Here is a 17,882-nt window from a genome sequence, read left to right on the forward strand (position 1 = left end):
CGTGGCCTCTGTGAAGGGATGGGGACCCGCGCGAGCGTGAGGGAGGCGGCGCGAGCGCGGCCGGAGCGGGAAGGTGCGGGGGGAAATAATGGGGAAATAATGGGGAAATAATGGGGAAATGTGGGGAAATTCGGGAAGACGTGAGGGGATCTGGGCTCTGGGATAATCCGGGGGGTCCATGGAGGCCTGGAGGGGAGCGTCGGGGGGAACCTGAGGGGGAACGCGAGGGGCTTTAGGGCGGAAATGGGGGAGTTTGGGGTCTGTGAGGGATCTGAGGGGAATTCGGGGTCTGAGGGGGATTTGGGGGGGATTTGGGGGGAAGTGAGGGCGGAAATTGGGAGTCTGGGGGTGTCCAGGGGTCCGTGGGGGGATTGAGAGGAAGCTGATGGGGGGAGAAGGCGGAAATTGGGGAAATTTGGGGATTTGGGGTTTATGGGGGGGATGGGGAGGGGGTTAGGAGGGGGATGGGGGGCTGAGGGCGGAAATGGGGGGGATTTGGGGGATCTGGGGGGCCCAGGGGGGAGATTTGGGGTTCGAGGGGTCAGTGGGGGTGGGGGGGGATTTGGGGGTCCTGGGGGGGAAATTTGGGGGAACTGGGGCGGATTTGGGGGGGACAATGGGGGGAGGGCGTGTCCTGCCCCACCCATCCCCAAAACCCCACCCCGGGTGCCCAAACCCGCCCCAAAACCTCCCAAACCCACCCCAAAACCCCCAAATCCCATCCCCACATCCCCAAACCCGCCCCAAAACCTCCCAAACCCGCCCCAAAACCTCCAAATCCACCCCAAAACCTCCAAATCCCATCCCCACACCCCCAAACCCGCCCCAAACCACCCCAGCCCTGCCCCCCAGGTGCCCAAACCCGCCCCAAAACCCCCAAATCCCATCCCCACATCCCCAAACCCGCCTCTAAACCTCCCAAACCCGCCCCAAAACCCCCAAATCCACCCCAAAACCCCCAAATCCCATCTCCCGGATGCCCAAACCCGCCCCTAAACCTCCAAATCCCATCCCCACATCCCCAAACCCGCCTCTAAACCTCCCAAACCCGCCCCAAAACCCCCAAATCCCATCTCCACATCCCCAAACCCGCCCCTAAACCTCCCAAATCTCATCCCGGGGTGCCCAAACCTGCCCCAAAACCTCCCAAACCCGCCCCAAAACCCCCAAATCCCATCTCCCGGATGCCCAAATCCACCCCAAAACCTCCAAATCCCATCCCCGGGTGCTCAAACCCGCCCCTAAAGCTCCAAATCCCATCCCCACATCCCCAAACCCGCCCCAAACCCCCCAAATCCCATCCCCACATCCCCAAACCCGCCCCTAAAGCTCCCAAACCCGCCCCAAACCCCCCAAACCCGCCCCAAAACCCCCAAATCCCATCTCCCGGGTGCCTAAATCCACCCCAAACCCCATCCCCACATCCCCAAACCCCCCAAACCCCGTCCCCAGGTACCCAAACCCACCCAAACCCCCCAAACCCCATCCCAAGGTACCCAAACCCCCCAAACCCACCCCTAAACCTCCCAAACCCACCCAAACCCCTCAAACCCCCCAAACCCCATCCCCAGGTGCCCCATCCCACCCCCCCAAGTGCCAGCTGTGCCCCCCAAGTGCCCACCCGTCCCTCCGGCTGCCCTTTCCTGCCCCGCAACCGCTCAAATCCTGTTCTGGGCTGGCCGAACCTGTTCCTCTGCTCCCCAAATCCCTGCCCGGGGTGGCCGAACCTGCCCCCCGAGTGCCCGGTCCGGCCCCCCGAGTGCCCGGTCCGGCCCCCGAGTGCCCGGTCCGGCCCCCAGGAGCGATGCCGGGCTCGGCTGAGGCGGCGCCGGCCGCCGGGGGGGAGCTGAGCCGCTCGCAGGTGTGCGGGATGCTCCGGCAGGAGCTGAGCCGGGACGGAGCCTTCCTCCAGGGCCACCCGCACGTCCTCGTCATCCTCGGCGCCTCCGTGAGTGGCCACGGGGCAGAGCAGGGCTTTGGGGGGGTTAGGGGCAGGAATTCGGGGTTTGGGGGGGATAGGGGCAGGAATTCGGGGTTTGGGGGGGTTAGGGGCAGGAATTCGGGGGTTTGGGGGGAGTTGGAGGCAGGAATTCGGGGTTTGGGGGGTTTAGGGGCAGGAATTCGGGGTTTGGAGGGAGTTGGAGGCAGGAATTTGGGGGTTTGGGGGGAGTTGGAGGCAGGAATTCGGGGTTTGGGGGGGTTAGGGGCAGGAATTCGGGGGTTTGGGGGCAGGAATTCGGGGTTTGGGGGGATAGGGGCAGGAATTTGGGGGTTTGGGGGGGTTAGGGGCAGGAATTTGGGGGTTTGGGGTGGATAGGGGCAGGAATTTGGGGGTCTGAGGGGGTTAGGGGCAGGAATTTGGGGGTTTGGGGGGGTTAGGGGCAGGAATTTGGGGGTTTGGGGGGAGTTGGAGGCAGGAATTTAGGGGTTTGGGGGGGTTAGGGGCAGGAATTCGGGGTTTGGGGGGAGTTGGAGGCAGGAATTTAGGGGTTTGGTGGGGTTAGGGGCAGGAATTTGGGGTTTGGGGGCAGGAATTTGGGGTTTGGGGGGATAGGGGCAGGAATTTGGGGGTTTGGGGGCAGGAATTCGGGGGTTTGGGGGGGTTAGGGGCAGGAATTTGGGGGTTTGGGGACAGGAATTCGGGGTTTGGGGGGGTTAGGGGCAGGAATTTGGGGTTTGGGGGGAAATTGAGGTTTCTGGGGACAGAAATTTGGGGTTTGGGCGGGATAAAGGGAATTGGGGGAGGAATTGAGGGGGTTGGGGGAAATTGGGGGGCCGGAGGAGCAAAAAAGTGGGAAGCAAATCTGGGGGGAAGTGGAAGGATATCGAGAGGTGGAAGAAAAATTTGGGGGCAATAAAGGGAATTAGGAGATTTGGGGAGAAATAAAGGAGATTGGGGGGTTGAGGGGGAAGTTAAAAGGGTTTGGGGGGATTTTGGGGGGCCTTGGGGCAAACTGAAGGGGGTTCAGAGGAATTGGGGGAATTTGGGGGGATTTGGGGTTATTTGGGGGGATTTGGGGGGATTTGGGAGGGATTTGGGGTTATTTGGGGGGATTTGGGGTTATTTGGGGGGATTTGGGGTTATTTGAGAGGGATTTGGGGTTATTTGGGGGGATTTGGGGTTATTTGGGGGGATTTGGGGTTATTTGGGGGATGGGGGAGGGGCGCCACCTGCTGCCTCCGGGGGAGGGCGTGGAGGGGTGGGGGAGGGGAGGGGAAGAAGTTGGGGTGCCCCACCCCCCCCCACCCCCCCCGGTCAGCCCTCGGGGCCGGGGCGGGGCCGCCCCTCCCCCACCCGCACCCCAACTTCCTCCTCCGCCCCTCCCCCACCCCGTTACCCAACACCTCCAATTAAACAAGGGGGGGGAGGGGCGGCGGCGCTGACTCAGCACATTCCGGGGTGGGGGAGGGGCCGGGGCCCCGCCCTGCGCTGGCCTCGCCCCTCCCCCACCCCTGAACGACCCCTCCCCCCCACAGGGTGACCTGGCCAGGAAGAAGATTTACCCCACGATCTGGTGAGGGGACACCTGGGGACACCTGGGGACAGCAGGGACACCTGGGGACACCTGGGGACAGCAGGGACACCTGGGGACACTTGGGGACAGCAGGGACACGAGGGGATACCTGGGGACATCAGGGACACCTGGGGACAGCAGGGACACGAGGGGACACCTGGGGACAGCAGGGACACCTGGGGACAGCAGGGACACGAGGGGACACCTGGGGACAGCAGGGGACACCTGGGGACACCTGGGGACAGCAGGGGACAGCAGGGACACGAGGGGACAGCAGGGGACATCAGGGACACCTGGGGACAGCAGGGACACAAGGGGACACCTGGGGACACTTGGGGACATCGAGAGGACATCTGGGGACAGCAGGGACACGAGGGGACAGCAGGGACACGAGAGCACACCTGGGGACATCTGGGGACAGCAGGGACATGAGGGGACACCACTGATGCCACCAGGGCCACTCTGGGGTCACTGCTGTCCCCAGTGCCACCAGGGCTGCCATTGTCACTCCCTGCTGTCCCCAGGGCCACCAGGCTGCCATTGTCTGCTCTGCCTCCTTCTGCTGCTTCTGTCCCCTCTGTGTCACCTGTCCCTTCCGTGTCACCTGTCCCCTTGTGTCACCTGTCCCCTCCGTGTCACCTGTCCCCTCGTGTCACCTGTCCCCTCGTGTCACCTGTCCCCTCCGTGTCACCTGTCCCCTCGTGTCACCTGTCCCCTCGTGTCACCTGTTCCCTCTGTGTCACCTGTCCCCTCGTGTCACCTGTCCCCTCGTGTCACCTGTCCCCTCTGTGTCACCTGTCCCCTCTGTGTCACCTGTTCCCTCGTGTCACCTGTCCCCTTGTGTCACCTGTCCCCTCGTGTCACCTGTCCCCTCCATGTCACCTGTCCCCTCGTGTCACCTGTTCCCTCGTGTCACCTGTCCCCTTGTGTCACCTGTCCCCTTGTGTCACCTGTCCCCTCCGTGTCACCTGTCCCCTCGTGTCACCTGTCCCCTCCGTGTCACCTGTCCCCTCCGTGTCACCTGTTCCCTCGTGTCACCTGTTCCCTCCATGTCACCTGTCCCCTCCGTGTCACCTGTCCCCTCGTGTCACCTGTTCCCTCCATGTCACCTGTCCCCTCCGTGTCACCTGTCCCCTCGTGTCACCTGTCCCCTCGTGTCACCTGTCCCCTCCGTGTCACCTGTCCCCTTGTGTCACCTGTTCCCTCCGTGTCACCTGTTCCCTTCGTGTCACCTGTCCCCTCGTGTCACCTGTCCCCTCGTGTCACCTGTTCCCTTCGTGTCACCTGTCCCCTCGTGTCACCTGTCCCCTCGTGTCACCTGTCCCCTCGTGTCACCGCTCCCAGGGTGGCATGGGGACAGGAGCCCCCATGACCAGTGTCACCAACCTGACAGAGGCTCGGTGACACCAGTGCCACCTGTGTCCCCCGAGGGGCGTGGTGACAGGGCTGGGGGTGTCCCCAGGGGACACAGGTGACAGTGCCATCCCCCAGGTGGCTCTTGTGGGACAGGCACCCCCCGATGCCAGTGTCCCTGGGGGGGTTTGGGGACACAGGTGGTGGCACAGGTGACACAGGTGACAGCGCTGTCCCCTGTCCCCAGGTGGCTGTTCCGGGACGGGCTCCTCCCCGATGCCAGTGTCCCTGGGGGGGTTGGTGACACAGGTGGTGACACAGGTGGTGACACAGGTGACAGCGCTGTCCCCTGTCCCCAGGTGGCTGTTCCGGGACGGGCTCCTCCCCGATGCCACGCGCGTCGTCGGCTTCGCCCGCTCGCCCCTCACCGTGGAACTCATCTGGGAGCAGACCCTGCCCTACCTCAAGGTGACAGGGCTGTCCCCTCCCGGCCTCACCTGTCCCCTCCCGGCCTCACCTGTCCCCTCCTGGCCTCACCTGTCCCCTCCCAGCCTCACCTGTCCCTCCTGTCCCCTCCTGTCCCCTCCTGGCCTCACCTGTCCCCTCCCGGCCTCACCTGTCCCCTCCTGACCCTTCCCGGCCTCACCTGTCCCTCGTGTCCCCTCCCGGCCTCACCTGTCCCCTCCTGGCCTTACCTGTCCCCTGTCCCTGTCTGTCCCCACAGGTGACCCCTGAGGAAGGGCCCCACCTGGCCACATTCCTGTCTCTGTCACACCTGTTCTGTCTCACCTGTCCCCTGTCCCCACAGGTGACCCCTGAGGACGGGCCCCGCCTGGCCACCTTCCTGTCCCTGTCCCCTGTCTCTGTCACACCTGTCTCTGTCTCACCTGTCCCCTGTTCCTGTCTCACCTGTCCCCTGTCCCCACAGGTGACCCCTGAGGACGGGCCCCGCCTGGCCACCTTCCTGTCCCTGTCTCACCTGTCCCTGTCTCACCTGTCCCCACAGGTGACCCCTGAGGACGGGCCCCGCCTGGCCACCTTCCTGTCCCTGCAGAGCTTCGTGCGGGGTCAGTACGGGGACGAGGCCTCGTTCCGGGCGCTGGACGCTCACCTGCGGGGGCTGCCCGGGGGCGACCGCGCCCACCGGCTCTTCTACCTGGCCCTGCCCCCCAGCGTGTACACACCTGTGACCCAGCACCTGAGGGCTCTGTGCATGGGACAGGGGTGAGTGGGGACACGGGGACACACCTGGGACACACCTGGGACCCAGCACCTGAGGGACAGGGGTGAGTGGGGACACGGGGACACACCTGGGACCCATCACCTGAGGGACAGGGGTGAGTGGGGACACCTGGGACACACCTGGGACACACCTGGGACCCATCACCTGAGGGCTCTGTGCATGGGACAGGGGTGAGTGGGGACACGGGGACACACCTGGGACACACCTGTGACCCAGCACCTGAGGGCTCTGTGCATGGGACAGGGGTGAGTGGGGACACGGGGACACACCTGGGACACACCTGGGACCCCGCACCTGAGGGACAGGGGTGAGTGGGGACACGGGGACACACCTGGGACACACCTGGGACCCAGCACCTGAGGGACAGGGGTGAGTGGGGACACGGGGACACACCTGGGACACACCTGGGACCCCGCACCTGAGGGTCAGGGGTGAGTGGGGACACGGGGACACACCTGGGACACACCTGTGACCCAGCACCTGAGGGCTCTGTGCATGGGACAGGGGTGAGTGGGGACACGGGGACACACCTGGGACACACCTGGGACCCAGCACCTGAGGGACAGGGGTGAGTGGGGACACGGGGACACACCTGGGACACACCTGGGACCCAGCTCCTGAGGGACAGGGGTGAGTGGGGACACGGGGACACACCTGGGACACACCTGGGACCCAGCTCCTGAGGGTCAGGGGTGAGTGGGGACACGGGGACACACCTGGGACACACCTGGGACCCCGCACCTGAGGGACAGGGGTGAGTGGGGACACGGGGACACACCTGGGACACACCTGGGACCCAGCACCTGAGGGAGGACAGGGGTGAGTGGGGACACGGGGACCACGTCCTCCTGTGTCCCTGCACATTCCCATGTCCCCTGTATCCCATGTCACTTGTATGTCCCCATGTGTTCCCATGTTCCTTGTGCTCTCATGTATCTCCACATCTTCTGCATCCCCGTGTGCCACCGTGTCCCCATCTTGTCCCCATGTCCGCCCGTGTGCCCGTGTGTCCCGTGTCCTCATGTCCCCCCATCCCTACATTCCTTACATCCCACGTGTCCCCACGTCCCTCCGTGTTCCTCGTGTCCCCGTATGTCCCGTGTCCTCTGTGTCTGTGCATGTCCCCCCACGTCCACGTCTCTCGTGTCCCCCCGTGTCCCCCCGTCCCCAGGTGGAACCGCGTGATCGTGGAGAAGCCCTTTGGGCGGGACCTGGGCTCGTCGGAGGAGCTGTCGGCGCACCTGAGCGCGCTGTTCCGCGAGGAGCAGATCTACCGCATGGACCACTACCTGGGCAAGGAGATGGTGCAGAGCCTGATGGTGCTGCGGTGAGCTGGGGACACGGCGGGGGACAGGGGACACGGCGGGGGACAGGGGACACGGCGGGGGACAGGGGACATGGCAGGGGACAGGGGACACGGCCTCACCCACCCCTCGCCCACCCCAGCTTCGGCAACCGCATCTTCGGGCCCATCTGGAACCGCGACAACGTCGCCTGCGTGGTGCTCACCTTCAAGGAGCCCTTCGGCACCGAGGGCCGCGGCGGCTACTTCGACGACTTCGGCATCATCCGGTGAGGACGGACGTGCCCCGGCGTCCCCGTGGCCTCTCCTTGTCCTCCCATGTCCCCCAACCCCCGTGGCAGCGCCGGCTCCCCACAGGGACGTGATGCAGAACCACCTTCTGCAGCTGCTCTGCCTGGTGGCCATGGAGAAGCCGGCATCCACCAACCCCGACGATGTCCGTGACGAGAAGGTGGGGACGGCAGGGACACCGGGGTGTCACCAAAGCGTCACCGCCCCCCGACACCGCACCGGTCACTGAACTTTATGTCCCTGGTGGGCACATCGTGGTCATGGCCGTAGGGACCATCCTCAGATGGCCTCAGGGTTGTGTCCCCTTATGGCCACATTCCCCCATCCCAGTTGTGTCCCACCACCACGTTCTTGATGGTGGCCCCCAAAGCCACGTCCCTCGTAGCCGCATCCCCAACTTTGTTCCATCACCCCATTATTGATGGTGGCCCCCCAAAACCACATTCCCCATGGCCATGTTCTCACTGCCCATGTCCCCAACCATGTCCTGTCATGCTGTCATCCCCAGTGCCGGAGCTCCTGTAGCCATGTCCCAGACCACATCCTCTCAGCACCTTCTTGTTGATGACCCCTCAAAACCACGTCCCCCAGTGGCTACATCCCCCACACCCCCATCCCACTGCCTGTTTTTACTGGTGGTCCCCATAAGCACGTCCCCAGTGGTCCCACCCCGTGGTCTCACTGGAGCCCCCATAACCAGGTGTCCCTCACCCGTTCCCCAGGTGAAGGTGCTCAAGTGCATCAGCCCGGTGGAGCTGCAGGACGTAGTGCTGGGCCAGTACGTGGGCAACCCCGAGGGTCCCCCTGAGGCACAGAAGGGCTACCTGGACGACCCCACGGTGCCCCCAGGCTCCACCACGCCCACCTTCGCCACCGCCGTGCTGCGTGTGGCCAACGAGCGCTGGGACGGTGAGAGGGGGTGACGGCCGTGATGGTGATGGCTGCGATGCGGTGGCGATGGTGGCCACGGTGATGACATTTGTGGTTGTGATGATGATGCTGGTGGTGGTGGTGATGGTGGAAATGGTGGTAGTGATGATGAGGATGGTGGCGGTGGCCATGGAGATGACGCTGCTGCTGTTCATGCTGACGGTTGTGGAGATGGTCCTGTTGATGGTGGCGATGATGCTGGCCAGGAGATGGTGCTGATGGTGACGATGGCCACAGTGGTGACATGGATGATAGAGGTTTTGACCGTGATGATGGTGATGGTTGGGATGATGATGGAGATGACAAACAATGGTGGCGTCTGTGATGATGACGATGGTGGTGGTGACAATGCCGATGGTGTCCCAGGTGTGCCATTGGTGCTGCACTACGGGACATGCTGGGATGGAGATGGGTGGTGGTGATGATGGGTGGTGAGGACTGTGATGACACTGATGGATGATGACAATGGCGATAACATTGATGGCTACTGATGATTTTGACAATGTTGGTGGTGGAGTTGATGATGGTGATGGATGTTGACGATGTGGAGCTGACAATAACAGTGTTGGTGGATGGATATTGATGATGACGACGGTTGATGACATTGATTATCATGGTGGATGCTGATGACTGGTGATATTGATGGATGTTGACAATGTGGATGATGACAGTGTTGGTGATGATGGTGATGGATGATGACAATGATGACAATGTTGATTGAAGTTGATGAAGATATTGACAACGATGTTGGTGATGATGATGATGTTGCTGGCTATTGATGATGATGGTGATAGCCATGTTGATGGGTGTCGATGACTGACGATTTGACAATGTTGGTGCTGCTGCTGCTGAGATGATGGGACCGATGGTGATGTCAACGATGATGATGTCGATGTTGAGGATGCCAGCGTTGATAACATCGGTGATGTTGTTGATGACAATGTTGGCGATGACAGTGACAACGCTGACCATGACGAGGACCCCTCAGGTGTCCCCTCCATGCTGCGCTGCAGGAAGGCGCTGGGATGGCGATGGGTGGTGATTATGTGAATGATGTTGATGGATGTTGACGATGACGTCGATGATGACAATGACGATGATGATGTGGGTGGTGATGGATGTTGATGATGATGATGATATTGATGATGACAATGACAACAATGCCATTGATGGATGGTGATGGATGTTGATGACGATGATGTCAGTAATGACAATGACAATAGTGCAGATGGTGATGTTGATGGATGGTGATGGGTATTGATGACGATGATGTCAGCAATGACAATGGTGATGATGGTGTGGATGGTGACGTTGATGGATAGTGATGGATGTTGATGACAATGATGTCATGGTGACGTTGATGGATGGTGATGGATGTTGATGACGATGATGATGATGGTATGGATGGTAATGTTGATGGACGGTGATGACGACGATGTTAACGATGATGATGATGACGATGATGATATGATGATGACAATGACAACAATGCCATTGATGGACGGTGATGGATGTTGATGATGATGATGTCATGGTGATGTTGATGGATGGTGATGGGTATTGATGACGATGATGATGCTGCTATGGATGGTGGTGTTGATGGACGGTGATGACGACAATGTTAACGATGATGATGACGACGATGATGATATGATGATGACAATGATAACAATGCCATTGATGCATGGTGATGGGTGTTGATGACGATGATGTCCGCAATGACGATGATGATGATGGTATGGATGGTGGTGTTGATGGATGGTGATGGATGTTGATGACGATGATGTCAGCAATGACGATGATGATGATGGTATGGATGGTGGTGTTGATGGATGGTGATGGATGTTGATGACGATACCAGCGATGACAATGATAACAATGATGCAGATGGTGATGTTGATGGATGGTGATGGATGTTGATGACGATGATGTCCACAATGACGATGATGATGATGCTATGGATGGTGGTGTTGATGGATGGTGATGACGACAATGTTAACGATGATGATAATGACAATGACGATACGATGATGCCAACAATGACATGATGACGACAACAACCACCCCGCCGTCCCCAGGCGTCCCGTTCGTGCTGCGCTGCGGGAAGGCGCTGAACGAGCGCAAGGCCGAGGTGCGGCTGCAGTTCCGGGAGGTGCCCGGGGACATCTTCTCCCGGCAGTGCAAGCGCAACGAGCTGGTGGTGCGCGTGCAGCCGCGCGAGGCCGTCTACGCCAAACTCAACACCAAGAAACCCGGCATGTTCCTGCGGCCCGAGGAGTCCGAGCTCGACCTCACCTACGGCAGCCGATACAAGGTGCCCAACATGGGCGGGGGGCACGGGCACGGAGCGCTGAGACCCAAAATGGGGCTTTGGGGACACAAAAATGGGGCACTGAGAACCAAAATGGGGTTGGGGACAGAAAAATGGAGAATTGAGACCCAAAAATGCAGATGGGGACAGAAAAATGGGGCACTGAGAACCAAAATGGGGATGGGGACAGAAAAATGGAGAATTGAGACCCAAAAATGGAGATGGGGACAGAAAAATGGAGCATTGAGAACCAAAATGGGGTTGGGGACAGAAAAATGGGCATTAAGAACCACAATGGGGTTTGGGGACAGAAAAATGGAGAATTGAGACCCAAAATGGGGTTGGGGACAGAAAAATGGAGAATTGAGACCCAAAAATGGGGATGGGGACACAAAAATGGGGCATTGAGACCCAAAAATGGGGTTTGGGGACAGAAAAATGGAGCACTGAGAACCAAAATGGGGTTTGGGGACAGAAAAATGGAGAATTGAGACCCAAAAATGGGGATGGGGACACAAAAATGGAGAATTGAGACCCAAAAATGGGATGGGGACAGAAAAATGGGGCATTGAGACCCAAAATGGGGTTTGGGGACAGAAAAATGGGGCACTGAGACCCAAAATGGGGTTTGAGGACCCAAAACGGGGTTTGGGGACCCAAAATGGGGTTTGGGGACCCAAAATGGGGTTTGAGGACCAGGCCACCCCGTGTCCCCCAGGACGTGAAGCTGCCGGACGCGTACGAGCGGCTGCTCCTGGACGTCATCTGCGGGAACCAAATGCACTTTGTGCGCAGGTGAGGGGACAGGGGACACCTGGGGACACCTGGGGACAGGGGGGACATGGGGACAGGTGGGACTTGACCTCAGGTGGGGACTGGGGACAGGTGGGACATGGTAAGGACAGGTGGGACACAGAGAGGAGGGCACAGGTGGGACAGAGGGACAGGTGACACTTGGGGATATGGCAGAGGGACAGGTGACACCTGGGGACAGGTGGGGACATGGTGGGGGGACAGGTGGGACTTGACATCAGGTAGGGTCTGGGGACATGTCGGATGTGGTGAGGACAGGTGGGACATAGAGGGGAGGGCACAGGTGGGACAGGTGACACCTGGGGACAGGTGGGACATGGGAACAGGTGGGACATGGGGACAGGTGGGACGTGGGGACAGGTGGGACTTGACCTCAGGTGGGGTCTGGGGACAGGTGGGACATAGAGAGGAGGGCACAGGTGGGACAGAGGGACAGGTGACACCTGGGAACTGGGGACAGGTGGGACATGGGGACACCTGGGGAGGGCATTTTGGGGGCACAGGTGAGGGCAGTTTGGGGGGCACAGGTGAGGGCAGTTTGGGGGACAGGTGAGGGCAGTTTGGGGGACAGGTGAGGGCAGTTTGGGGGCACAGGTGACTCTGGGCAGGGCAGGGGGTCCCAGCATGAGGGGGATGATGGAACCAATTTGGGGGGGCTGCTGGGGCCAGTTTGGAGCGGGGAAAAAGGGCTCAGGTGAGCTTGAGGGGACAGGTGGGGCCAGTTTGGGGGGCCCAGGTGTGCTCCAGGAGGGCCCAGGTGAGGTTTGGGGTGCCCCAGCTGAGTTTTGGGGTGTCCCCCCCCAATAGTGACGAGCTGCGCGAGGCCTGGCGCATCTTCACCCCCCTCCTGCACCAGATCGAGCAGCGCCGCGAGCCCCCCATCCCCTACCCCTACGGCAGGTGAGCCCCAGCACCTGGGGGGACACCTGGGGGCACACCTGGGGGAGATACGCAGCGGTTTGGGGGGGCTGGGGGCGTACCTGGGGGGGCAGAGGTGGGGGGACACCCGGTGCAGGAATTTTGGGGGTCGGGGAGGGCACCTGGGCACACCTGGGCACACCTGGGAGGGGAGGGGCTGGTCCTGCTGGGGGGTCTCACTGGGGATTTGTGTTGTCCCAGAGGTTTGGGGGGGGTCTCGCCGAGGATTTGGGGGGTCTGGGGGGTCGCGGGGATCCCCCCTGACCCCTGGATCCCCCCGTTTCCCAGCCGGGGTCCCCCCGAGGCGGATGAGCTCCTGCGGCGGGCGGGGTTCCTGTACGAGGGCACCTATCGGTGGGTGCCCCCCCCCGGGCCCGACCCCCACTCCTGACCCACGGCTGGACCCCCAAAAACACTCCGGGGCTCTGGGCCGGGGGTCGGTGCCCCATGGGACCCCCCCGCCCCGTAATCCCCCCCAAATCATGTCCCACAGACCCCCACCACCGCCCCAATCGTGCTCCAGAGTGCCCCAAACACACTCCAGCCCCCCAAAAACACCTCTGGGCTGGGGGGGTCCCCAAACCCCCCTGCGCCCCCCAGAGCCCCCCAACCTTGCCCCATAGACCCCCAGAGCCCCCCAGAGCCCCCCAGCTGGGACCAAAGCCCCCCGTGCTTGAATCGAGCTCCCAAAGCTTCATGATCCCCTCATTGTCCTCGCCCCCGACATCAGGAGCAACTAATGATTAACGCAAATCAATGAATCAATTAATCTGCCATTAACCAGGACCAATTAAACCCACCTTTGGCTAATTAATTATCACCAGCACCTTCTAATTGCCCCCAGGCACTTACAGGGCAGAGCTCCCCTATGGCACTTATGGGGTGGAACCCCAACACTTGTAGGGTCAGGACCCCAAAAGTTATGGGGTGGAACCCCAACAGTTGTGAGGCAGGACCCCAACAGTTGTAGGGTCAGCACCTCAAAATTTGTGGGGCGGGACCCCAACATTTTTGGGGCAGGACCCCAACAGTTGTGGGGTCAGGACCCCAAAAGTTATGGGGCAGAACCTCAACACTTGTGGGGTCAGGACCCCAAAATTTATGGGGTCAGGACCCCAAAAGTTATGGGGCAGAACCCCAACATTTTTGGGGCAGGACCCCGACATTTTTGGGGCAGGACCCCGACATTTTTGGGGCTGAACCCCAGCACTTGTAGGGTCAGGACCCCAAAAGTTATGGGGCAGAACCCCAACACTTGTGGGGCAGGACCCCAAAATTTGTGGGGCTGAACCCCGACATTTTTGGGGCAGGACCCCGACACTTGTGGGGTCAGTACCCCAAAATTTGTGGGGTGGGACCCCGACATTTGTGGGGCTGAACCCCGACATTTTTGGGGCAGGACCCCGACATTTTTGGGGCACAAGGCCCATGGGGGAGGGGAGCCCCTGGATCCCAAAGGGGGCGGGATCAAGGTGCATGGGTGGGGTTTATGCTAATGAGGAAGACGGTTTATGCTAATGAGGAAGACGGTTTATGCTAATGAGGAAGCATTGCCATTGCTGGGAGAACCCTGGCGGGGGCGGGGCCAGCGAGCCAGCAGCCAATCTGGAGGCAGTGGGCGGGGCTGCACCAGAGCACCGATGGCACCGCTGATACCTGGGCACACCTGGGCACACCTGGGCACACCTGGGGCACACCATGGCACACCTGGGCACACCTGGGCACACCTGAGCACTGCTGGGCACACCTGGGGCACACCTGAGCACTGCTGGGCACACCTGAGCACTGCTGGGCACACCTGGGCACACCAGAGCACACCTGGGCACTGCTGGGCACTCCTGAGCACACCTGGGGCACACCATGGCACACCTGGGCACACCAGAGCACACCTGGGTATACCTAAGCACACCGTGGCACACCTGACCACTGCTGGGCACATCTGAGCACACCTGGGCACACCTGAGCACTGCTGGGCACACCTGAGCACCTCCTGGGCACTCCTGAGCACACCTGGGCATACCTGGGCTCACCTGGGCATACCTGAGCACTGCTGGGCACACCTCAGCTCATCTGAGCACACCTGGGCATACCTGGGCACTCCTGGGCATACCTGAGCACACCTGGGGCACGCCTGAGCACACCTGAGCATTCCTTAACACATCTTGGCTCACCTGAGCACACCTGGGCATACCTGGGCACACCATGGCACACCTGGGCACGCCTAAGCACACCTGGGTATACCTGGGCACACCTGAGCACTGCTGGACACACCTGGGCATACCTGGAGACACTTGAGCACTCTTGGGCATACCTGGGCACACCTGGGGCACAACTGACCACACCTGGGCACACCTGGGCATTCCTGAGCACTGCTGGGCACACCTGGGCATACCTGGACTCACCTGGGAATACCTGAGCACACCTGGGGCACACCTGGGCATACCTGGGCACTGCTGGGCACGCCTGAGCACACCTGGGCACACCTGAGCACTTCTGGGCACACCTGGGGCACGCCTGGGCACACCTGGGCTTACCTGGGCACACCTGAGCACTGCTGGGCACATCTGGGCACACCTGAGCACACCTGGGCATTCCTGAGCACTGCTGGGCACACCTGGGGCACACCTGAGCACACCTGGGCACTCCTGAGCATACCTGGGCACACCTGAGCACACCATGGCACGCCTGACCACACGTGGGAATACCTGAGCACTGCTGGGCACACCTGGGGCACACCATGGCACGCCTGACCACACCTGGGAATACCTGAGCACACCTGAGCACTGCTGGGCACACCTGGGGCACACCTGGACACACCTGAGCACACCTGGGGCACAACTGGGCATACCTGGGCTCACCTGAGCACACCTGGGCATATCTGGGGCACTGCAGAGCACACCTGGGGCGCACCTGGGCACACCTGACCCAGTGACCCAGAACCACAGACCGGTGAGATCCAGAACCACAGACCAGTGAGATCCAGAACCACAGACCCGGTGAGATCCAGAACCACAGACCCGGTGACCCAGAACCACAGATCCGGTGACCCAGAACCACAGATCCGGTGACCCAGAACCACAGACCAGTGAGATCCAGAACCACAGACCCACTGAGATCCAGAACCACAGACCGGTGAGATCCAGAACCACAGACCAGTGAGATCCAGACCAGTGAGATCCAGAACCACAGACCAGTGAGATCCAGACCAGTGAGATCCAGAACCACAGACCAGTGAGATCCAGACCAGTGAGATCCAGAACCACAGACCCGGTGACCCAGAACCACAGACCTGGTGAGATCCTGACCACTGAGATCCAGAACCACAGACCGGTGAGATCCAGAACCACAGACCCGGTGAGATCCAGAACCACAGACCAGTGAGATCCAGAACCACAGACCCAGTGAGATCCAGAACCACAGACCCACTGAGATCCAGACCAGTGAGATCCAGAACCACAGACCAGTGAGATCCAGAACCACAGACCTGGTGAGATCCAGACCAGTGAGATCCAGAACCACAGACCGGTGAGATCCAGAACCACAGACCGGTGACCCAGCACCACCGCCCCCGTTCCAGCCAGCAGGAAGGGTGGAGAAGGGACTCCATTTCCAAACCCCCAGGAACAGCCGATCCCGCTACAGCCGCACCGCGGCACAGCCGGCTGGGCTGGCCGGGATCACCCAAATCCCGACGTGTCAGATGCTCAGGTGGGTGTCGGGAGCCCAGGTGGGTGTCAGGCTCAGGTGGGTGTCAGGAGCTCAGGTGGGTGTCAGGAGCTCAGTGGGTGTCAGGCTCAGGTGGGTGTCAGGAGCTCAGGTGGGTGTCAGGAGCTCAGGTGTCAGGAGCTCAGGTGGGTGTCAGGAGCTCAGGTGGGTGTCAGGAGCTCAGTGGGTGTCAGGAGCTCAGGTGGGTGTCAGGAGCTCAGGTGGGTGTCAGGAGCTCAGTGGGTGTCAGGAGCTCAGTGGGTGTCCCGCTGGGTGTCAGGCTCAGGTGGGTGTCAGGCTCAGGTGGGTGTCAGGAGCTCTGTGGGTGTCAGGCTCAGGTGGGTGTCAGGCTCAGGTGGGTGTCAGGCTCAGGTGGGTGTCAGGAGCTCAGGTGGGTGTCAGGCTCAGGTGGGTGTCCCGCTGGGTGTCAGGCTCAGGTGGGTGTCAGGAGCCCAGGTGGGTGTCAGGCTCAGGTGGGTGTCTGGAGCCCAGGTGGGTATCAGGCTCAGGTGGGTGTCAGGCTCAGGTGGGTGTCAGGAGCTCAGTGGGTGTCAGGAGCCCAGGTGGGTGTCAGGCTCAGGTGGGTGTCAGGCTCAGGTGGGTGTCTGGAGCCCAGGTGGGTGTCAGGAGCCCAGGTGGGTGTCAGGCTCAGGTGGGTGTCAGGCTCAGGTGGGTGTCAGGCTCAGGTGGGTGTCCCGCTGGGTGTCAGGCTCAGGTGGGTGTCAGGAGCCCAGGTGGGTGTCAGGCTCAGGTGGGTGTCCCCCTGCGCGGGGCTGCGGTTCCAGCACAGCAAACCCCGGCGGGGCCGGGCAGCCGGCCCGGCTCCATTGCCAACACATCGATCCCAATGGGAGGAAATGTCGGTGTGTGGCTCAGCTGAGGAGGTGGAATGGTTTCTTTATTCTCACTGTGCTGAAGAACATCAATAAACTCGAGAAAAGCACGGTACTCAAATGACACACCACGTTCTCCGACTCTAACCCAAATCGTGACCCGCTCTGAGAGCCCAGCCCCAGCTGGGTTGGGTTGGGTTGGATCAGGTTGGATTGGGTTGGGTTGGGTTGGGTTGGGTTGGGTTGGGTTGGGTTGGCTTGGATTGGATTGGGTTGGATTGGGTTGGATTGGGTTGGGTTGGGTTGGATTGGGTTGGATTGGGTTGGGTTGGATTGGATTGGGTTGGATTGGGTTGGGTTGGATTGGGTTGGGTTGGGTTGGATTGGGTTGGGTTGGATTGGGTTGGGTTGGATTGGGTTGGGTTGGGTTGGATTGGATTGGGTTGGATTGGGTTGGATTGGGTTGGGTTGGATTGGGTTGGGTTGGGTTGGGTTGGATTGGATTGGGTTGGATTGGATTGGGTTGGGTTGGGTTGGGTTGGGTTGGGTTGGATTGGATTGGATTGGCCACCAGGCTCAAACAATCCTCACCAGAATCCAACCAAGCATCACCCCAGGTAAACAATCCTCCAAACACATTCCACATGGGAAAAACAAGGAGCAGGAA

At 60.9% G+C, this 17,882-nt stretch overlaps 1 protein-coding gene across 2 annotated transcripts; it reads left to right on the forward strand.

Moving 5' to 3' along the window:
* The first annotated feature begins 3 nt into the window (after positions 1-3).
* On the forward strand, positions 4-13,487 carry G6PD (glucose-6-phosphate dehydrogenase). 2 transcript variants are annotated; one of them, XM_085563773.1, is made up of 13 exons: positions 4-73; positions 1,800-1,948; positions 3,478-3,515; positions 5,228-5,336; positions 5,875-6,092; positions 7,283-7,438; positions 7,558-7,683; positions 7,772-7,865; positions 8,428-8,614; positions 10,714-10,949; positions 11,665-11,741; positions 12,567-12,659; positions 12,966-13,487. In XM_085563773.1, the coding sequence occupies exons 1-13, from the start codon at positions 19-21 to the stop codon at positions 13,066-13,068; spliced, it is 1,641 nt and encodes a 546-aa protein (XP_085419899.1). In that variant the 5' UTR covers positions 4-18; the 3' UTR covers positions 13,069-13,487. The 2 variants fall into 2 exon arrangements, with proteins under 2 accessions (XP_085419899.1, XP_085419900.1); XM_085563774.1 differs by having other exon boundaries at positions 33-73; positions 5,116-5,336.
* The last annotated feature ends 4,395 nt before the right edge of the window (positions 13,488-17,882 follow it).

The sequence above is a fragment of the Lonchura striata genome, chromosome 31 (genome assembly GCF_050655825.1).
Source record: "Lonchura striata isolate lonStrDom1 chromosome 31, ASM5065582v1, whole genome shotgun sequence".
NCBI classification, from domain to species: Eukaryota; Metazoa; Chordata; class Aves; order Passeriformes; family Estrildidae; genus Lonchura; species Lonchura striata.

Coding starts and splice junctions, on each gene's coding strand:
- G6PD (XM_085563773.1), top strand. CDS start 19: ATGGGGACCCGCGCGAGCGTGAGGGAGGCGGCGCGAGCGCGGCCGGAG. Junction 7,439..7,557: donor CAGAGCCTGATGGTGCTGCG/GTGAGCTGGGGA, acceptor CGCCCACCCCAG/CTTCGGCAACCGCATCTTCG. Junction 11,742..12,566: donor CAAATGCACTTTGTGCGCAG/GTGAGGGGACAG, acceptor CCCCCCCAATAG/TGACGAGCTGCGCGAGGCCT.